Source organism: Gopherus flavomarginatus, chromosome 4 (assembly GCF_025201925.1).
Source record: "Gopherus flavomarginatus isolate rGopFla2 chromosome 4, rGopFla2.mat.asm, whole genome shotgun sequence".
Lineage (NCBI taxonomy): Eukaryota > Metazoa > Chordata > Testudines > Testudinidae > Gopherus > Gopherus flavomarginatus.
In genome coordinates, this window is record NC_066620.1 from 160,576,134 (window position 1) to 160,599,707 (window position 23,574).

General features: G+C 43.1%; 1 protein-coding gene across 50 annotated transcripts in view; it reads right to left on the reverse strand.

Moving 5' to 3' along the window:
• Positions 1–20,265, reverse strand: part of RIMS1 (regulating synaptic membrane exocytosis 1) — a 528,602-nt gene extending 508,337 nt beyond the window's left edge. For all 50 annotated transcript variants that reach the window (XM_050950597.1, XM_050950547.1, XM_050950548.1 and 47 more), the window contains exon 1: positions 19,749–20,265. In XM_050950597.1, the coding sequence (XP_050806554.1) occupies positions 19,749–19,912 (164 nt within the window). In that variant the 5' untranslated portion in view covers positions 19,913–20,265. The remainder of the gene's footprint in view (positions 1–19,748) is intronic.
• Positions 20,266–23,574: the final 3,309 nt, after the last annotated feature.

Here is a 23,574-nt window from a genome sequence, read left to right on the forward strand (position 1 = left end):
TAGGAGAAATTAGAACTTATTTTTAACCTTTTCAATTACTTTATACACTACCTGCCACCTTCCAAAACACAGTGAAAATTAGAATCTAGTTAGAAATTAAAATGGAGCCGTTTACCCACAGAATATGGGCATGCATCACTGGACTAAAAAATCTCTCTTCCTAGATTTATAAATAAAGTGTTAAAGCACTCCACACCAGTACCAACATTTTTGGGCTTTGATACCACTTTTGATGAGAGGTGGAAATGGGGTGGGGAATAAAATATTGGGGGGGGGATTAAATGTGTTTAATCTGCCACTTGGTGCCCTCATTTGCTGTCTCATTATCTACCTTCCTCTCTCACTTGACTTTTACTTGTCAACTCAACCAAGTTTCTCCCTTTACTGTTTACAATTCCCCCCTCCATTATACTCCAGCTACACTAACAACTCTGCTTTTACCATCGATCTGCTATTTCTGGGTTCTGAGCCTTGCCCTAGCAAAAACAGTAGCACTGTTAAAGAGTTTAAAAGAGTCGTACTGAGGTCTAATGGAAGAGATAGACAATACATAGGGAGAAAGAACTGTCTAGTGGTTAAAGAATTAGCCTGTGATTAAAAATAGTCAGGGTTTAATACCTATGTCTGCCACAAAATTCCTGTGTGACAATCTTTTGGTGTCTCAATCCTCAACTGTTAAAATGAAGCTAATGTTACAGAACTGCCTGTGTTCAAAAATCAAGAAACAAGCCTGCAAAAAAGATTGGATTGGTTTGAAATCATAAAACTTCATAAAATAATCTGGGGTTCTTTTATTTACCTTCTGGCTTTTGAACCCTTAGCACATTCTCTGGACACCTTTCCAAGCTTTCCTCTGCAACCCTGAGGAGAAATTCTAACTCCACCCTGCACTATGTGGGGCAGCTCTTCCCTGCACAGCTCATTAGCCAACTGCTAGTCAGAAGCAGCTTAGAAGGAGGAGGAGGAGAGTGCTATTAGAACTCCCTAAACTACTGCCCCTGCTGCTCAGAGTAACTGGGAGTGGTGGCAGAGGAGCAGTTGAACATGCTGATGAATTCAATTCCTTTTGTATTCAAATCAACCTGCAGTTCTGGATCCCATCATGTAACTACTGGTGGCCTTCAGAGAGAGAAGGGAAAGCACTATTGCCAACCCCAAGCAATCAAAAATCATGACTCAGCCCCCAAAATATCATGAGATTGGCTTAATTATCATGAAATAAAAATAATTTTGTTTCCTACCTGACTTCTGTTTTTTTCACCTTTAAGGGGGACCTGCCTATCCCCAATGTGCATGACTATCTCAAAATTCAATCTCAAACATACACATAAAAATGCAGGCTTCCCTATTTGCCTCTCACCGAAGATTCCACTTATGTAACTCCTGGTGTGTGGCAAGGTGCCATTCAATCCCTCTCTGACCCCCTCCCTACCTGGATAGGCAGCTGCTCCACTCACATTCTTCCTCCATGTTCTCCCACAGTTTCTGGTCCCTCTACTACAACCTAACTCTTACATTTACTTGCCTCTCATATTTTTTCCTTCTCCCCTCACAGTCCCCTACCCATCACATTCACCACTCTGCCACGCACATTCCCCTGGACTCTATATTACCCTGCACTACTCCCCAAAGTCTGCCTTCTACAACAACAATAACCTGTGCTTCTTTTTAATTTCCTGGCCCATTTCCTGGGGGAATAGCTCAGTGGTTTGAGCACTAGCCCACTAAACCCACAGTTGTGAGTTCAATCCTCAAGGGGGCAATTTTGGGCAAAAATCTGTTTGGGGATTGGGCCTGCTTTGAGCAGCAGGTTGGACTAGATGACTTCTGAGGTCCCTTCCAACCCTGATCTTCTATGATTCTAACACATCCCTCTTCCCTGCTGCCACCACTGGCCCATTCCCTGTATTTCCATACTATCCCTTGCCTTGCCCTTACTTGGTGACTTAAGGAGCCACTATCTTTCCTCAGGGAGGGTCACCTGGCTTTAGACCCATTGGAAAGAATGGAAGGTGGCAACCTTCATTACTAAGGGAACCCTTACTCATCTCCAAAGGCTAAAAGAAAATAGTGGTTACTTTGCTGAAGGCAGCCAGTGGCTTCACACTTTTTTTTTTAATAATAAGAGATTGGAGGCCATTCTGGATAAGGATAAAATTTCACAAGACTGAATAAAAGATTTATGAACCTCAGTATTATTAAACGCACAATAAAGTCATACAAGCTGGCAACACTGCAAGTTTAATAACATCTCAGCTTTGCTGTTGTCCAGTTTTGTGGCCATTCACCACTAAGATATTTCTCCTGGAGAGGTTGCCTCCTGGTACCCCAAGAACTGCTACAGCATCTCTAATGGGTCAGTGTGAAAAGCAAGAGGGTCTCCCAAAGGAAGATATGCAAAAGGAGAGTGGTCTCAATAATTTCAGGATGGGAGGGATGGGGGGAGGGAAGAAAAACAAAACTTGGGAACAACTAAATCTATACTCAGGCACCCAGCTAATGGTCCGAATTTCAGACATGCTGAGCACCTTCAGCTTCAAATGAGGTCAAATGCGTAAAGGAAAGTATAATTTTATTTATTCCTATGTATAAAATAATTTGTTTTCCATCACAGCTATATGGTGTAGTGAATCATTTAGAAAGACTACTTAAGGATACTGTGCACAGGTCCATGAGCAGCTCGGATGCCAATCAGAAACTACTGTTTTGTCTTTTTCATCATGCCATTTCTGTGCATCTCACCCCCCTGGATTTCATAAAGTACTCCTCCAATTCCTTAAACTGCAAATGGGCAAAGTTAGAATTAAACCAATCAAAAACTGAATCCAATGACAAGACCGCACAGAGACCCTAATTTGCATCTTAGTCATAATTTAGCAGTATGTATACTCTGTTTTTTGAGTCTTTGATTTATTTTCACCTAATTAGTTCCATTAGTAACAGAGTTTATGAGAAGAGGCAGCACTGGAAGACTCACTGCAAATGCTTTTCTATTAGCTTACATTTTTACTGAAGGCTCCGTTTTTAAACAGAAATAAAATACTGACAAGAGTACAGAATGTCTTTTTTCAGCCAACTCCATCTTTCTGAGATTTCATTTTGTAGGAACTCACAGTGATTACAACGACTGGAATGGGGTAAAAGAGGAAGAATAATTGCTTTTGTTCCTGAAATGTGAAAAACCAGGCTATGGGCTAAATATAATATGCCTGCGTCTAATGACTGATAAGCTGGACAATTGTAAGGTATATAAAACTGAGAACTGTAATGAGGTTTAAAAACCCCATACTGAGCATAGGAAGAAAGGAAAGTAGAGTCTTCCCTGCTCACAGACAAGCAGGCTGATCACACCCTTGCACAGCTGCCAGAACTGCCAGTCACGGAGACATGCACCCACAGCTGTGACCAATAAAGAAAACAAGCCTATAAAGAAGGGGGAACAGAAAGGCCTGGGATAGTGGAAGGGTAACAGCCCCACACCAAGCTGCCTATGAGGAACTGACAAAAGGAGACTGTATGGAGTTTAAGGGCTGATAAACTCTTAACTTAAATTGAGTTTAAGGGCTGATCTAATTGAAGGGGGCTAGTTAGGAAAAAGGTGGGACTCCTACAGAAACTGCACTAAGTGCAGCTGACAAGATCTTTAAAGCAAAACACACATTTCATAGGAAAATATTCACAGATTGCAGGTAACCTTTTACACCTGAGAAAAAGACAGATGTATAAAACACTGTTAGTCACAGAAGGGTGCTGGCTATATCAACCTCATATGGCAGTAGAGGCACAGACTTGAGTGCTATATTGTTATCAGTTGAGTTAATTTTCAACTCTGAGACTAAATCAGGAAGCATAACTATATTACAAAATATCCTTTGAACATTCTTCCAAGATGATATAGTGTAATACACTTCAGGTTTTAAAAATAATTTGTAAAGTTAATTTATAGTAGTCATGAAAGGTGCTAAATTGGTAGCTCTTGTGAGGGAGCAATGAGTACTCAGCACTGCACAAAAAGCACTCAACACCTCAAACAATAAAGCCTCTGGAGACTGGACTCCTTGATTTAACAAGGATAATAAAGATAATAAGGTGATAATAACAGCATGGATTTGTCAAGAATAAATCATGTCAAACCAACCTAATAGTTTTTTTTGATAGGGTAACAAGGCTTGTGGATAAAGGGGAAAGCGGCAGATGTGGTATATCTTAATTTTAGTAAAGCTTCTAATACTGTCTTGCATGACCTTTTCATAAACAAACTACAGAAATATAGCCTAGATGGAGAGACTACAAGCTGAGTGCATAACTGGTTGGAAAACAGTTCCCGGAGAGTAGTTATCAGTGGTTCACAGTCAGGCTGGAAGAGCATATCGAGTGGGGTCATGATGATAACTTGCACCATGCCCTAAAGACCACTAAGCTTTGGCTCTGTAGGGAGAGTTCTGCTTGGCAAGTTCCAGATACAAGGACCCTTCACTGAAATGGGTTGGTCACAAGTCCCCTGTTATCTATATTTGGAGACTAATACCTTATGTGTGTCTGCTGATCTCAATTCTTGTGGCAGTGCATGAGGAGGAAGACTGTATCAGATATCCAGGATGCAGGCTATGGGACTTTGCAGATCTAAGTTGACATCTTGAATTGCACCCAAAAATGAATAGCAAGCACACACAGCTGACAAAGAAAAGACATAATGTATGTTTTCTGGCCACATATTTCTCCAGCTGAAGCTTCCGAGTTGTCTTCAAGTATAACCTCACATGGGCAATGCTGCAGTAATCTATCTGAAGATGACAGAAGTCCTGGATCACTTGGACAAGACTGAGCTGAGAGAAATGTTGTCAACACCTAGCCAGATGCAGAAGGAAAAGGATGTTCTTGATCAACAAAGTTACTTGAAATTCCAGAAGCAGTTTATCCAAAAAGCTCTCCCAAATTGCAAACCCCTTGAATAAAAGTTGGACAAAATCCCACAATAATGAGTGTCATTGTCCTTACTATTCTCAAGATCCTTCCTCCACCCAATTAGCATTATTACCTCTATCTAACCCAGATTAAGCCTCAGACTGTTTACACTCATCCAGTTCCCAATCAACATTAAATCCTGGGAAATCAGACAACACCTGGGTTTGATAAAAGAGACAGCTATGTGTTATCTATGTGTGATTGACATTCTGCCCAAAACTTCTCCCTCTCTCTAAGTGGTCTCATATACAGACAGAACAGGAAGAATGTGGTTTTATGATGTGCTTGTGTCCAGACTGGACTGAAATTACTGCTATATTTCACATAGCCCATTGAAAACTAATGATGACTGCAAGAAACAATCAGGATGTAGAGGTGGTCGGATCTGTAGATCATTACTGTTTCCCTGAGCCACCAGTCCATTTACATTCATGTTGATTCTTATTTTAATTAAAAAATTTTCCAATAATTTTTGAAGTGTTTTTTTAAAAATTTGAAATGCATGGTGCTCTGCTTTTAACTTAACTTGTGTACATACAAAATTAGCAAAATAATATTATATATCAAGGTTGTGGGTTGTTTTTTTTTGTAAATTTAAAGTTGCAAGCAATATTGAATCATATAAAAACACAAGATATAAAAACTATAGTATGTTACCAAAGGCCTACATTCTTAAAATAGATTTTACATTAAAAAAATCAATATTTAATTTTGTCTTGAAACACAGGAAAAATATACATTGCCTTTAGTCCTAAAGGGATTTTCAAATTTTTACATATCCAAAAAAAAATAAATCACTTTATGCATCTTCAAAATCTCCTCCTTTGGAGTGGAATGCAGTACTTGTCTAACAACACAATGAAACACTAGCATATAGATTCACAGAGGAAGTAAAAAAATTAGCATATGCAATTAGAACTTCAGGAAAAGATAGGTAGACAGAACATATTTAATTAAACTGGATTTAATCAGAGCATAGCTCTGCTTTTGCAAAATGCTATGAGATCTTTAATAAGAACACGTGACTAGACCTTGGTTTCATTTCTTACAAAGCTGGGGCATAGGTTTGCCAACTTTCTGATTGCAGAAAACTGAACACCCTTGTCCCACACCGTGCCCTGCACCTTCTATGAGGCCCTGCCCCTGCTCATTCCATTCCCTTTCCCTCCGTCACTTGCTCTCCTCCACCCTTGCTCACTTACTCATTTTCATCACGCTGAGGCAGGGGGCTTGGGGTGCAGAAGCGGGTGAGGCCTCCAGCTGGGGATGCAGGCTCTGGAGTGGGGCCACGGATGAGAAGATTGGGGTGCGAGAGGGGGCTCAGAGCTCCAGCTGGGGGTGTGGAGTCTGGGGTGTGGCTGGGAATGAGGGGTTTGGAGTGCATTAGGGGGCTCCAGGCCGGGGCGGTAGGGCCGAAGGGTTTGGAGTGTGGGAGGGGGCTCCGGGCTGGGGCAGAGGGTTGGGGTGCAGGAGAAGGTGAGAGTTCCAGCCTTGGATGCGGGCTCCAGGGTGGGGACAGAAATGAGGGGTTTAGGGTGCAAGAGGGGGCTCCAGGCTGAGGCAGGGGGTTAGGATGCAGGGGCGAGTGAGGGCTCTGACTCAGGGTATGGGCTCTGAGATGGGGCCAGAGATGAGGAGTTTGGCAAGCAGAGGGGGCCTCAGGGCTGGGACATGGGGTTGGAGCATGGGGGGTGAGGGCTCCGGCAGAAGGTGAGGACTCTGGGGTGGTGCTGGGGATGAGGTGTTTTGGCTGCAGGAGGGAGCTCCGGGCTGGGGCTGAGGTGTTCGGAGTGCAGGAGGGGGTGCAGGCTCTGGAAGGGAATTTGGATGTGGGAGCGGCTCAGTGCTGGGGCAGGGGGCTGGGGTGCAAGAGGGGGTATAGGGTGTGGGCTCTGCGAGGGACTTTGGGTGCAGGAGGGGGCTCAGGGATGGAGGTTGGGGTATGGGAGGGGGTTCGGGCTCCCAGGCAGCGCTTACTTTAGGAGGCTCCCATAAGTGACCAGCATGTCTCTGCGACTCCTAGGTGCAGGGGGGGCCTGGGGGCTCCGCATGCTGCCTTCACTTGCAGGCGCCGCCCCCACAGGTCCCTTGGCTGCGGTTCCCAGCCAATGGGAGCTGCAGAGTCAGTGTTCAGGGCAGGGGCAGCGTGCGGAGCCTCCCTTGCCATCCCTGTGCCTAGGGGCTTCTGGGAACCATGCGGAGCCAGGGCAGGCAGGGAGCCTGCCTTAGCCCTACTCTGCCACTGACCAGACTTCTAATGGTCCAGTGAGCAATGCTGACCAGAGCTGCCTGGGTCCCTTTTCAACCGGGTGTTCCAGTTGAAAACCAGACGCCTGGCAACCCCAAATTGGTTCAGTAATAACTCAGAGGGAAGCATGCTTCCTTCTGCAACATTCAGAATTTACTGTTGAAGTCTCCCATCTAAACAGGGATTAGACTCAAACACATTTAAGCCCAGACCCTGTAAACAGATGTGCACCCATCAACACCTGTGCCTGGACAGATATCCACTAAGGTCAGACAGTGCAGTCACATCTGTTTGCAGGATCAAGACATTAACTTGTAAGATCTGGCAAAATTTGAGTCTGAAGTGATATGGCTGTGGACTATATCGCCTGCCTATACTGGAAGGAGGACAGGAGACACTGGATGTGGTTTAATCAGGCTGAAAACTTTATTATTAACTGTCTTGGAGTACCCAGCAGATAAAAGTGTACAGTGCAGGCAACTCCATGATCATTTCAGTATCTACCTAGGGGCCTTCTGTCACCCCACCCCCTTTTCCATCCTGGTCTCCAGCCAACCTGCTGTTGGAACCTTACCACCCCCTCAAATAAGTGTTCAGGTGTGCTATGAAGAAGGGGGAGTTGGCTCTCTGCTGTGCCAGTCATAGGAGCCCCAACACCCTGCCCCTTTTCCACTCCATTAACAAACACCTCCTTTAAACCCTTTACTAAATCATTTATCTGATCACTGTATCCCTTCCCTACAGAACATCTGCACTGGACATCCGCCACACATTTACAAAATGAGTTGCAACATTGTAACCTCACTCCCGTTCCGTGCTGGACCCAAATGAGCCCTTCCACCCGAATCCACTGTGAGAAAGGTGAAAAAACTGCCACTCTGCCTTGGCCAATTTGATAGCAAAGGAAAACTTCCTTCCCAGCCCCACAAGAATTTAGAGGCTAGCACAGTGCCTCCAGCGGATCCTGACCAAACCTGGTATTTTGCCACTTTCAAAGGTAGCAGTTGTTCAACTTGGGCCAGGTGAAACAGGGCTTCTCCTGTCTGGCTTGCACCTATATACTCTCCCCTCTCTTCTGGTCACCTGGTGGGGGGAGGGATGAGTCAGAGTCCTGTTTACCTGTTCTGCATCTGCAACAATGTATGTGCCTCTGTGCCCTTAAGCAGGTATGCTAAAGAGGTATGCCCCTTCCCCCAGCAAGCCAGACAATTCCCCCCCACCCACACTTAAAGTGCAGTGCAGTCATTGTTAATGATCTCCAGCTGCTGATCAACTTTGAACAGTGCACTGGATGTATTTTAAGTTACACTAAAGCAATAGCTTTAAAATTAAAGCCCATGAAATTACTTATACATATTTCCATATGGAATGTTCACACTAAAACCCTTTCTAATTCTTAAATGCATACATATTGTACTTATACTTTATGAGTGAGATTCTATACTGTGTTTCTAAGAGGTGCCCAGGGGATAGGAGTGCTAAGGTGGCTTTAGACTACTTTACTCCCTCTTGATCCTGAGCTGCTCTAGGGGCTGGAGAGGACAGCAGCATAATTTAGACAGCCCTGGGATGTGTCTATCTAAATTACTGCAATCTCTAGGTTTGCCCTAGGAGCCACAGTGCCACCCAGAAACTTCACAGCACGGCATGCTGCAGCGTTGCTCCTGACATGCCCCTCCCAGTCCTAGCATACCTCCTACTCCAAGGAGCGTGAAGGGATCCTCAAAGCACAGCCTTACTCTTGTCTACTGTACTGCCTGTGCTAGTGGGAATCCTCACCTAGATGGACCAGTGCATTTTAAGGTCTGCTTATACCACTCAGGCCCTTTTATCCAGCATAGCAGGGCCAGAGCAGGGGTGAGAATTTCCCCTCATTATTTTAGCCAATTGTCTGTACTAATATGATAAGCAGAGAGTTTGTTCTTTGTACACTCACATATTATCAAGCATTTAAACCTATCCCACCAATCGCAGAAACAAGCACACCAGCATGTAAGTAGAGTCCTGCACGGATACAAAATATGCATCCGCATCCAATTCACAATCCACAAATATGGTCCACGGATAGCCACAGATTTGCAGGGATCTCTCTCCTTTGGTACCTAGGAACTTGCTTCATGTAATGAAAAAAAGCAACGTTTTGTTAAAGTGACAACTGGAAAGAAAAGAAAAGCGGGGAGGTGCACTAAACAACAAATTACTTTCACTTCTTATCTGTTTTTATAATAAAGTGCTCATTTAATATTTGGTGTTAGCTGGTGATACTCTGTATTGCCCAAACAGTGCATAAGAGTCACAACCATTAAACAAAATGAAAAACAGAAAAAAGCCTTTTACTTCCCCATGAAAAAAAATTCTGCTGATGAAAAGTGTAGCGAAAAAAGAGAGATCCTTTGTAATGTTTACTTTCAGAATTTGTAATACACTCTGATAATACAGTGATGAGCGTGGTACAAAAGGCTAGACAGATAGAAGGACTGACTGAGCAATTTATGATACCAGAAAGAGACAGGCCAGGGAGTTTTTATAAATACTGAAAATGGAAAAATCGTTCAGGGCCAAAGTCAATAGAGTTACATTGGGATGGCTCAGAGTTTTTACAAGTCCTGTCCTCTCTAAACTGCCTTGTGTATTGTCGGAACACCCATCAACTAGCTGCCTGTCTTGCTTTTCTACCTCTATACATATATAAAAAAATGCACAATTGATATGTTTTTCCAACAATAAAACTGAACTTAGGTTTGCCACCCAGTGTCAACATTTCAATAAATGAACAATAGCACCAAAGAAAATACTCAGCTACCATAACTAATGTATTGATTATTGGAATGCTACAATTCAAGCTTTCTTGCCATATTATGCCCCACCTACATCTGTGTACCCTCACTTCATCAGAACACAATTTGGCCTCATTGTGTCAAATGTCACAATGATTCAAAAGAGAATGTGGCAAATATGTAAAATTGTAAATCGCTTTATTTTGTAAACACCTTCATAGGAAAATGTGAATTAAAAACCTAGAAAACAAAATAATGAATATAAATCATAAATTATTCTGACTATTGTCCTTAGCATATGTTAATGTGCAACATACAGAAAGCTTGTTAGAAAAAAAGCTATCAGTGTTAACCTCTACATTCCTAGCTGACTAAATATTTGCAATGAAGCATAGACTGCAGCTCTGTATTTTTTCCCCTATAGGACTTAATGCTTTACATATGATATATGTAATACCAGTGGTTCTCAACCAGATGTACACGTACCCTTGGAGTTACGCAGATGTCTGCCAGGGGATACATCAACTCATCTAGATATTTGCCTAGTTTTACAACAGACTACATAAAAAGCACTAGCAACGTCAGTACAAACTAAAATTTCATACAGACAATGACTTCTTTATACTGCTCTACATACTATACACTGAAATGTAAGTACATTGCTACCTCGATATAACACCACCCGATATAACACGAATTTGGATATAACGCGGTGAAGCAGTGCTCTAGGGGGGCGAGGGGCTGCGCACTCCAGTGGATCAAAGCAAGTTCAATATAACACTGTTTCACCTATAATGCAGTAAGATTTTTTGGTCTCAAGGACAGCGTTATATTGAGGCAGAGGTGTACAATATTTATATTTCAATAGGTTTATTTTATAACTATATGATAAGAATGAGAAAGGAAGCAATTTTTCAAAAACAGCATGCTGTGACACTTCTGTATTTTTATGTCTGATTTTGTAAGCAAGTAGTTTTTAAGAAAGGTGAATCTTGTGGGTATGCAAGACAAATCAGACTCCTGGAAAGGTTGAGAGCCACTACTTTATACCACCAAAACTAGCAGTACCTACCATGTCATGGGTAGAAATGTGACAGAATATGTTCAAAAATCTGTAAACCTCCATTGCAAAATACACAAATACATTACTGAAACAAACAAACTGGCTCATTATCACATTTCAAATATTCTAGTTATTAAATGCTTGATCCTGCAAAATATTTCTCATGTGAGTATTTCTTACCAATGTCTTTAGCCCACGTTTTAACTCCTTAAGCTATTAGCATGGTTGGATTTTGTTTCCTTCTCTGAGCAATGTAATGACAAATAGCACATAATGAAGTTTGTAAAAATAACTCTAGATTTAAGGCATTTAAAATGCATGATTGACTTGTCATACAAATGCACTTATTCTACCCAAAAACTGGTGTTCATCACCCAAGCACTAAATACAGAGAAAATTATTCTTAAATTCTGAAGAATCACTACCCTAATGGCTCCAATCTGCCTTCAGAACTACACAATAGATCTCCAAAATCTGAATCAGTTCTGATAGTGGAGGGACCATCAACAGCTTTAACACTAGCCTATTGATGTGCTCAGTTCACCCATGCACCAAGAAGTGCCTGTCCCAAGGTGAATGGTCCTTTAAGGGGGGATAGGTCCAGTCCCACTGGTGACACTTTGATTATTTTCTCTACCTAGGAATGCAAGCTAAGTCACAGGACAAGTAGGCCATGTAGCCAAAATCAGCCCTTCTGAGACGGAGATGAAACCAGAAGCCTCTGGAGAGCCAGGATGGAATGACAAAGAAAGGGAGTAGACAGCTTAGAGGGAGAATGCCATGCTGTGAGGGCTGTGGGGACCTTGAGCCAGTCAGGAGAGAAGAGAGGCTCTTTGAAGCAGGGTTGGAAGTTGGCTACTGGTGGGCTGGAGGAGCTGCCCTTAACTACTGCACAGCTCTAGGAAGGAAGGCTGTGGAGTCCCTTAACCAGGAGGAAGTAGCGTACAATGCAAGGAAGGAGGGGTATGGAATCCATTATTCAGGGGAAGAGTTTGGTCCTGAGGGGCCAAAGGAAATTGTATATTTATAAGTACTTAATAAATTGGATGCCAGGCTGGCAGAATATTAAATAATTTGGTCTGCAAACAAGTTATTATAAAGAAGCAAGAGGGAACCGAGGGCAGTGTTCTTAACACATCACACTATGCAATGTAGGGGTATGCTCCAGGGGTGGCACCATGCCACAGATCCATGGTTCCTTTCTGTTCATTTATTATGATGGCATCTGAAACAGATACATCTGGGCTCAATACAGAGGTGACAGTCATGCACTCCTCTCGATCAGCAGCAGAGCTAACACTGATTACACTGAATTATTCACGAGTGAGTATATGGTCCTGTGATTGCAAATGACATGATACAGCTGATATAATGGGGAATAATTCAGGCAGTGTGCTAATATCGAAGTTCAGCATCCAATAGAGAGCTCTCAGAAAGAGTTGTTCTGCACATCCTTGTCTTCAAAGTGGTGACTGTACGAATGGCTTTGTAGGTCATGACTGAAAATCACAACAAGCTTTGCTGATCTCTGTATAGCTAGAAAATATATTTGGATCATGGCTTTCCTGTTCAAAACTCTCTCTGTGGACATCAGAATCTCGTATGCAATCACATTTTGAGGGTGATGTTTAATTTATATATACAAAGAATTAAAACATAGTCCCAGATCAACAAGTATCAGTACAAGCATGATGTACTTCAGATAATGCAATCCATTCTCTATAATCTGTTATGACTGGTGAAGAAATGGCTAAGAACCCAATTCAATGCCTACATTCCACAACTAGGCATGCTCTAGGGAAAATATTTCCCAAATACATACTGGATAATGCAAGGATTAAACATCGGCCCCAATTGGCAGAAGCACTTCAGTCTTCACAGCTGAGGATGTTAAGGAGATTTCCAAACCTGAGCCGGCTTTTGTAGGTGACAAATCTGAGGAACTGTCACAGATTGAGGTGTCAATAGAGGAGGTTTTGGAATTAATTGATAAACTTAACAATAACAAGTCACTGGGACCAGATGGCATTCACCCAAGAGTTGTGAAAGAACTCAAATGTGAAATTGCGGAATTACTAACTAGAGTTTGTAACCTGTCCTTTAAATCAGCTTCTGTACCCAATGACTGGAAGATAGCTAATGTAACGCCAATATTTTAAAGGGCTCTAGAGGTGATCCTGGCAATTACAGACCGGTAAATCTAACGTCAGTACTGGGCAAATTAGTTGAAACAATCGTAAAGAATAAAATTGTCAGACATATAGAAGAACATAACTTGTTGGGCAAAAGTCAACATGATTTCTGTAAAGGGAAATCATGTCTTACTAATCCATTAGAATTCTTTGAAGGGGTCAGCAAACATGTGGACAAGGGGGATCCAGTGGACATAGTGTACTCAGATTTCCAAAACACCTCACCAAAGGCTCTTACGTAAATTGTCATGGGATAAGAGGGAAGATCCTTTCTTAGATTGAGAACTGGTTAAAAGACAGGGAACAAAGGGTAGGAAAAAATGGTAAATTTTCAGAATGGAAAGGGGTAACTAGTGGTGTTCCCCAAGGGTCAGTCCTCGGACCAATCCTATTCAACTTATTCATAAATGATCTGGAGGAAGGGGTAAAAAGTGAGGTGGCAAAGTTTGCAGACGATACTAAACTGCTCAACATAGTTAGACCAAAGCAGACTGTGAAAAACTTCCAAAAGATCTCACAAAACTAAGTGATTGGGCAACAAAATGGCAAATGAAATGTAATGTGGATAAATGATCACCATATTTGGGGTCGGGAAGGAATTCTCCTCCGGGGCAGATTGGCAGAGGCCCTGGAGGTTTTTCGCCTTCCTCTGCAGCGTGGGGCATGGGTCACTTGCTGGTGGATTGTCTGCAGCTTGAGGTCTTCAAACCACAATTTGAAGACTTCAATAACTCGGACATAGGTTAGGGGTTTGTTATAGAAGTGGATGGGTTGGGTTCTGTGGCCTGCTTTGTGCAGGAGGTCAGACTAGATGAGCATATTGGTCCCTTCTGACCCTAAAGTCTATGAGTAAAGTAATGCACATTGTGGAAATTAACCCCAACTATACGTACAATATGATGGAGGCTAATTTAGCTACAACTAATCAGGTAAAAGATCTTGGAGTCATCGTGGATAGTTATCTGAAGACGTCCATGCAGTGTGCAGCGGCAATCAAAAAAGCAAACAGGATGTTAGGAATCATTAAAAGAGGGATAGAGAATAAGACGGAGAATAGTACGCCCACATCTTGAATACTGCATTCAGATGTGGTCTCCTCATGTCAAAAAAGATATACTGCCATTAGAAAAGGTTCAGAGAAGGGCAAATAAAATGATTAGGGGTTTGGAACGGGTCCCATATGAGGAGAGATTGAAGAGGCTAGGACTTTTTAGCTTGGAAAAGAAGAGACTAAGGGGGGATATGATAGAGGTATATAAAATCATGAGTGGTGAGGAGAAAGTAAATAAAGAAAAGTTATTTACTTGTTCCCATAATATAAGAACTTGGGGCCACCAAATGAAATTAATGGGCAGCAGGTTTAAAACAAATAAAAGGAAGTTCTTCTTCACACAGCACACAGTCAACTTGTGGAACTCCTTGCCTGAGAAGGTTGTGAAGGCTAGGACTATAACAGGGTTTAAAAGAGAACTAGATAAATTCATGGAGGTTAAGTCCATTAATGGTTATTAGCCAGGATGGGTAAGGAATGGTGTCCCTAGCCTCTGTTTGTCAGAGGGTGGTGATGGACAGCTGGAGAGAGATCACTTGATCATTACCTGTTAGGTTCACTACCTCTGGGGCATCTGGCATTGGCCACTGTCGGTAGACAGGATACTGAGCTAGATGGACCTTTGGTCTGACCCAATATGGCCATTCTTATGTTCACAGATCTGAAAAGCTACCCATGCACCCCCAGATCTTGCATTTGGCTCTCACTGAAGAATCTGGTGTAAATTCCCTAGTCCTGATTATGTGCAAACTTCTGGCAGTAATTTGAGGTTATGCACGGGTATCTCCAAAAAGAGCAGAATCAAGCCTTTTTGATCTTTGTATCTAATTGGATGGGATTTTATGAAATGTTTTCCACAGTGCAGACACTGTAGACTAAAATACCCTGCAGATACAAGTATTTTAGTGTAATTTTTCCAAAAAATATTATAGGTTGGATTTTCAAAAGCATTCAGTGTTGGCCAAAATCTGCTCCTATTAAACCAGTGGTTCTCAAACTTTTGTACTGGTGACCCCTTTCACATAGAAAGCCTCTGAGTGCGACTACTTCTTATAAATTAAAAACACTTTTAAAATATTTAACATTATTATAAATGCTGGAGGCAAAGCAGGGTTTGAGGTGGAGGCTGACAGCTCACGACCCCCCCCATGTAAAAAACTTGTGACCCACTGAGGGGTCCCGACTCCCAGTTTGAGAACCCGTGCATTAAACCCAATGGTAAAATGCCAGCTGAATGCTTTTGAAAATTTCACCCTATTTTCCCAGTCCCCCAAATAATACTGTACACTTTACAGTATACATAGAGCAATGCCCTGATGAACATTTAGCCTAATTTTACTATTATTTAAACTAATGAAAATCCAGAGCAGTTCCTTTGCTTCTGTGAAGTTACTCTGGATCTGACCAGTGTACAGGAGTGCAGAATTTGGCTCTTACAATTTAATTTTAGATGTGAGCCAGTGAATAGCTATAGCAGAAAGTACAGAAGGAGTAAGGTATGGAGGAATGAGGTCTAGAGCAATATAATCATGTGGTTACTCAGTTCAGATATTTTCATATATAAGTGGTTCAAAGTGAAAACAAATATTGGGCCAAATTCTTTCATGGTGCAAACGAGCAAAATTGCATTGTAGTCAATTGATCTGTGCCCATTTCCACTAGTAGATAATTTGATCTATTTTTTTCACAATATAAGGTACAGTCCTATTCAAAAAAATTTAACAACCTTTCTTTTACTTAAGTATTAAATGGAAGTGTTAAAAAATGCTCCAAAATATGTTAACTAACTAGTCATCGGATGGAGGTAGCAATACAGTATGTTTGACCATTTTATTCCAGTGTCAAAGGAAGCAAACAAGAGAGTTTATGGTATATCTTAAAAAATAAAAGGGCATGATAAGATTTGGAATGAAAAACTTTACTATTTTTTAAGCTCTTGGAACACTGGCATTTTCCAGACTGCCAACCAATGGAACATTAGGAGGAAAGCATATTAAAAAGATAGTCTCTTCTGCAGAATTTTTACCAAAACCTGGATTTATAACACCCCTTTGCTCTGGGGAGTTTTATATAAGGACCCTACACTTTTCCTCCTCCTTTTTCCCATCCCTCCTGCCAGCCATCAATAACACCCATTAATTTATAGATTCATAGATTAAGGCCAGAAAGGATTACTGTGATCATCTAGTCAGACTTCCTGAATAGTATAACTACAGTGGGAGTTATTTTTATCCTGTGTAAAAGCATGTGCAAAGTGCGGGGGGGGGAGGGAGGTACAGAGATATAGCTTTCAAAATTTCAGCTCTCCATTACAGATTAGAGCCAGCAGTGGAATATGGATCTAATTTTGCATTCCAGACTTTACAAAATTCCAGTGTGTTCAGCTCTGAGTCCCACTTCTCATAAAGCTTGCATGTGTACTACCTACAATAAAACTATATTTAAAATATTATTTAGGTTGTAAAGTCAAGCACTTAAAAATTAAGAAATGCCAGATTTACATTTGCCTCTGCAACCTTAATTCTGCCCTCTTGTGCATCCATCTTCCATCCAGAGATATTGGGCAGTAAACCTGTCACTGGTCTAGGAATGAATACTGTCCATTTGGCATCTCAGACCAGCATTACTTTGAGAGGAAGTTCCACATTTCGGATGTGGGTGCTGTGGAAGGAAACATTTCCTTATCAGATTGTTTTAAAAAGAAAACTGATAGCTGTTTGAAGCTGCTCAGACATTTGGAATGTCAGAACCAATCCAGCTGCAGACAAATTAACAGGCAGAGGGCAGGTAACATGGTCTAAGACTCACAATGTATAATATGGCTGTGGAATTTATTACATGGACAGCACCATCATATATGTATAATGCATACACCCTCTCTGCAGAATTAGGGCAGGAGATGCTTGTTCAGATTGTTATCCTATCTATAAAGAAGGGCATGTATAATTCTTACCCCAGAAAAAAAAAGTGTAGTGCTGGCCATATACTAAAAGGACGGTGATTCTAGAAGATATAATGGTTCTGTGCCACATGCAAAATCACAACTAGATGGAAACTACTGACTCTGACCTAATTCCCATGAACCAATGATATAACTAGAAAGCAAAGTTTATAAGCTTTCCCCTTCATTCCATGACTACGGGCTGAATTTCCAAGTATCTAAAAATCACATTTTTCACAGCCTGATGCAGAGCCTTTCCTGTTATTCAGATGCCTTTGAATAAGAATTGTTAAGTGGACCAAATTACAAGAAATTTTTTTTGGCATCACAAACCCTTTGAATACATGTCTAAAGCAATGTAGAAAGATCCAATTTTCAAGCAGAATCTAAAGGGCAATTTTTGACCTGTGCTAAAAAATTAACTTTGAACAGTGCCCCAAGTCTTTTAGCAAAAGCTTTGAAGATTCCCAGCACCCTTGTGGAAAACATTTTAAACAATGTTCCAGGCTTCACCGATGCTAATATGAAAGAAGCAGAGAAGAAATCCCTTACCCCGCATTAACAATTATAGTACTGAAAATTAGCTTCGCTCCTGACAAAAGTTTGCTCTTGCAGTGGACATGGGACTTATAATGCTATTTTCCACAGAATAAAGGCTAAATATTTATATGGAAGTAGCAATGGGTGGAGGGGTAAAGGACAGAGAATAGGGGAAGCAGAGATGTAGTCTGTAGCATTTGGCCAGAAGTTCCTTTCAATTCTCTTATTATGTATAGAGACCATAAGTGACCCTGAATGCTTTATCCCCGCATTGGCTAGTAGAGTGCAGTTTCACAATCCTGCTCTTCTTCCAACCCCAATAAAGTCTTGATCACACCCCAAGTATTACAACTGCAACAGCAGTGAACCAAACTCTTCATCCAAACTCAGTTCTCAGTGCCACACCCCTATCCCTAGTCTTGGTCCCAGGCAATAAGCATTACTAGCTAGTGGGCCTCAGTGTACATTTCTGCAGTTACCAGCAGCAGCCACCGCAGAAATGCAAATCTCAGCACTGATCTGAAAGGACAGAGACAACAGCACAATCAGACACTGCCCTCAGCTTCAAATCACTTGCAATAAATGACACACAAGTTAAGAGACTGCAGGGATTCAATATTTTCATCCATTATAGATTATACTGTTGGCTACAGGGGAAAGTATAAAAACTGGAATCCACACCTTAAAACTGGTTATTTCCGATGCAGCCAAAAGAAAACACCACACACAGCATGTCACACCTTAAGTGCAAGCCACCAGCCCTACCCTCCAAATACACACAAGTGAATGGGATACAGTGAGACAAGGACACACCTTACAGGATAGAAAGGTTCTGGATCACATTAAGAGCTTTGCATGTAGTCAGTTACCTATTCTGCCATTTCCATCCAAAAGTGAATAGGCCTGGAAGGTGGTTACAGGAAGAGAAAATGTGATTCTCTTCCTCATGCCACAGTCTCAATCTGTTTAGTCTCATCACTCTTAGGAGGCAATTTAGTAACATTACATTTGAAGCCTGCTCCTAATGGAGAAGGATAGAAAGTGAGGTCGCATAGGTGTTGTTTTACAAGGAAGAAAGGAGGGAAAGAGATAAAAGGTTCAAGAGACACAGGAGAGAGACTAGTTTCCAAATACGGCATCCATCAATGCTCTGAGCCCCCATCTTTTCCTATGTAATCAATGGGTAAAAACCTACCGATTCTCTCTCTCTAGCCCACCAACACAAGCATACACCTTGCCCTCTGTAAGGAGCAGTATAGATAATTATAAACACACTGTGCTTTCCACAGCAAAACGCCCCTCCACAGCAACATGCCTCCCATCTTTGCCCACAGTACAGCAACCACCAGGCAGACAGGAAGATAGCAAAAGGAAGATAGCCCAGCTGGAGAAACCCTAGGGGGAGTGGAAACAGCAGAGGAAGAGACAGGTTGCTGCCTGATCCCCAAGTGGCAGGATTGGGTTTACACTTAGCCAGGTGGGGGCAGCATGGTGTTTTTTGAAGGCTCTGTCCTAGGGAAATCCCACCCATTACCCCTCCTGTAACGGGCGGGGTTTTAAGGCCCCCAGAGGAATCTTTCCCAAAATGTGGTGGGTTTTCCAATGGGAAGATCTCCTCTCTTCTAACACACCCCAGCGGAGGGGGGGTGTCTTCTTCCCCTGCGTGGGGGGGAGCGAGACCCCCCTCGCCTCTCCTGGGTGTGGGTCTCCTCAGGTAGGCGTCTCCCGCAGGGAAGGGAGGCGGTTTCCACGGGTGGGAGAGAAGGAAGTTCAGGGCCGTGAGGGGAAGCGGGTGGGGGTTCTGCAGGGCATGACCCGCGGCCAGTCTCTGGGACGGGACCCCGCAGGGCTCGGTCAGTGCGGCCGAGCCGAGCCCCGCACCGTTCCCAGAGCCGCTGCCTGGTCCACTCCCACCGCCAGGACCGACCCCCCCGCCCAGAATGAATGAATGAATGACGGGCGGCTGCTTACTTGAGCATGGCCTCTTCCTTCTCTTCCTCTTCTTTCTGCCGGTCCATCACTGCCATAATGATGTTCCTCTCCTCCTCTGTCAGGTGGCTCAGGTCGGGCAGCTCCTGCATCGGGGGAGGCACCGTGGGTGGGCGAGGGCCGCGGGGCCCCACCGACGAAGACATTTTTATTTCTGCCTTTTCCCTTACACCTTCTACCTTGGCAAGGCAAAGCCAATCACGCCTCTCCGCCTCCTCCCTTCACAGTGTAGTCCTCTGCTCATCGGCAGCAGCCAGCAGCTCCCCGGCGGCGGCGGCAGCAGCAGAGGAGGCGGGGACCCAGCCTTTCATGGTTGCTTGCATCCACCCCAGCCTGGCTGCTGCTGCTCCCTTTGTTTGCCCAGCTCTAGGAAGGTTTGGGGCTGCCCTCCTGCCTCTTGCATCCCATCCTCCCGGGCGGTAGGAGGGGAAGAGGGCTCGGGATTACAGCTAGTAGACTGTGTGCACAGGCAGGCTGGATGCACAGGGCTGGAGGAGAAGGGCGGATGCTGCTGCTGCTAGCTTTAAGGAGGGGGGGGAGTTGGGTGTCAGTTAGGCGGAGTCCAAGCCATTCCGCTCCTGGAAGATGCTCCTGCTGTCTCACACTGAGCACCACCAGCTGTGGAGTCCATGGACCTGAGCCACCCACACCCCTGGCATCCCCTGACTTGTCCTCCTGCCACATGTTTGCCAGAATTGCTACTGGGATGATGTTTTCCCCTCTGATCTTTCTCAGCTCTCTTTACCTCAATTAATGGCCATGCATCTTGTCAGTCTCCTCAGCTGGTACCCTGCCCTCTGGCCTACCTTGTGCAGGGTCCACCTGCACTTTATCTTGCTGTGCCTAAGCGTTCTCACTGCAAACCAGTGCCAGAGGCTGTCACCTGGCTCCCCCACTACAGGTCAACACCCTGTCCTGGCGCTCCCCAACCTTGCCAGGCACTCTCCATCACTTTGTAGGACACACTGCCCAATCTCCCCTGACCACACACCTGCCCTACACACACGCTGACCAGACTCCTATGATTTAGGCTAAGGCTGCGGGTACTCCATCTGCGTCCCTGCTTTAACCCAGCCCTGTATTTACTATGCGAGTCTTTTCCTGGCTTCTCTGCTTTCAACAGAACTTGTAGATATTTTCCTTGGGCTCCTAAATTGCAGACTAGCACTATATGAACTCTGATCCTTCTTCCTCTGCATGTGATGTAGGTTTTACGCTTTCACTGAGCGCCCCATCTTGACCCAGAGCACAGCATGCTCCACACTTCCCCTAGTCCCCCTTACTTCAGACTAGCCCCACACATTCTTCCTATTCTCTCCTACTTGGGCCTTCCAAAACCAAGCTTGAAATATGTGATAGTTCAAACTCTTCATGAACAAACCAAATAGTTTCTTGACATGAAAGAGCCTCCCTATAACTGTGCAAATTCTAAAGGGTCATGAAGGGCAACTGCTCCTCCTCCATGAGATATTACTGCAGGGATCAGTTCTGTCACATCAGTGTAAAAGCAATATGGGATATGTTGATTAGGGAACCAAATCTATAAGTGACAACTCAGTGTCATTCTCATCCAGCACACAGCCTACTATCTCTGAGCAATCCCAGTACGTAAAAGACGTTGGAACATGAATGAAGGAAAAAGCACTCAGGACAGCTGGTAACTATCCCCCTTAGTTGAAAGCATAGGCCCATAATGTCTAAGCTCAGGGTCCTGCTAGATTCATTATCATCCTGATCAGGGCTGGCGCTTCCATTTAAGCGACCTAGGCGGTTGCCTAGGGCTCCAGGATTTGGGAGGGTGGCATTTTGCCACCCTCGGCAGCAATTAGGCAGCGGGGGGGGACCTTCCGCACTCTGGGTCGTCGTCGGCAATTCTGCGGCGTGTCCTTCACTCCCTCCAGGACCCACCGTTGAAGTGCCCTGAAGACCGGGAGCGCGGAAGGACCCCCCCCGCCACAGAATTGCTGCCAACGACCGGGAGCGCAGAAGGACCCCCGCCTAGGGCGCCAAAAACGCTGGCACCGCTCCTGATCACCAAAACAGTAACAGTCACCAAAAAAAACCTTCTTCCATCTTTGACTAGCAAGGAAACATCATCCTTTCTTCTCAAAGGCTGACCCTCAGTAATCCATTCATTTATCACCTCCAAAGTGGAGTACAGCAACATATTCTACTTGGGACTGACTACGAAGGCCAGAAGGAAGCTGCTGCTGCTGCTGTTCCACCATGCAGAAACTCATCATCTGGGCAGGCCAGGCCAAAAAGAGAGTATAATAGTCCTCTGCAATCTCTAAGCCTTCAACAAGCTTGGCCCAAGAATAGCATCTCACTCTGTCCCATGCTGCTTAAGCTGTTCTTGATGAGACAGACACCAAAGTTAGACTGTAGGGAACCAGATGCAGAGCCTTGTCAGTAGACAGTCCAGAGCCATAGAACTCTCATATACCATAGTGATGAGTGCAAGCAAGAACAAATTTAAAAATAGATGTCCAGTGGGCAAATGAATGGGGAGGGCAGTAGTGATAGCGCTAAATGTAGAGTAGCTTGGGGGGGAGGAGTTTGCAGAGGAAAAGGAATGTGCCCAGGGCATCTTTATGCTCTGGCAATCCTTGGCAGGTGTTATGGCCCCTTAGAGCTATAGGCAGCTGGGTATCACGTACAGTGTAGCCTGTATATCAGGAACCAGGCATCTCCAGAAGTAGGCAGCAACATACGTGAACTAAACTAAACACAACTTTGCCAACCGCTGCTGGACTTTGAAGCACAGAATTTCCCTCACTTTCTTCACTCACACATAAAAGGAATTCACCAGGTCCCTCCTCCTGAAGTAACTCCCCACAAGTATAGAAATAGAATGGTTGGCACAAGCAGGCCCATCAATACCTCTGAATAACACATCAGATGCAATCATAACCCACCTTATCTTACCAGACTTGTTTGTGTATACAGGAGAACAAACAGTGACTGCAAGCTGAGAGGAATTATGGCTGAATTTTGTGTATTGTTCAAACAAATATATCAGTAACATCAATTCTTATAAAAAGAACAGGAGTACTTGTGGCACCTTAGAGACTAACAAATTTATTTGAGCATAAGCTTTCATGGCCCACGAAAGCTTATGCTCAAATAAATTTGTTAGTCTCTAAGGCGCCTCAAATACTCTTGTTCTTTTTGCAGATACAGACTAACATGGCTGCTACTCTGAAACCTATCAATTGTTATGTATCATTATGTACCATTAAAATTTGATATTTTAATTTAAATAAAAGAAATTAAATACATTTTTAATAATAAATACAATAAATATCTGTTTCAACTTATTCTGTCTTCCTTCCTTTTGATTTTCTCTTTTCTTTTTATGTTTATGTTTATTAGTGACAACACAGAAAATATAGAATTTATTACTAATGTTGTTATATACATCCCAATATAGATCTAATTTAGGCCTTAGCTTTAAAGAATATGTCAAACAGAAGATACTACTTCTGTGTTTCATACAGAGGAAATAGCAGTTGAGTAACAACAGCTAATTATCTAGAAGCCACAAACTCCTGCTAAAATGTGAAATTACTCCTTCTTTTATTGTCTTTTTTATAAGTTTCAGCCTGTAAGTTAATAATCGACATACAATAAATCAAGCTATAATATTTGATACAGTATTACAAGGAATACTAGAAATCTAAAAGGTGGCAATTAAGATTTAAAAAACTATATACAAAATTGTCAGTATCTAAAGCACTCTATAACAGACACCTTGTAGTATGAAGAAGTTTCATTGCCAAAGCAACCTGACCCCAAAGAGTATTGC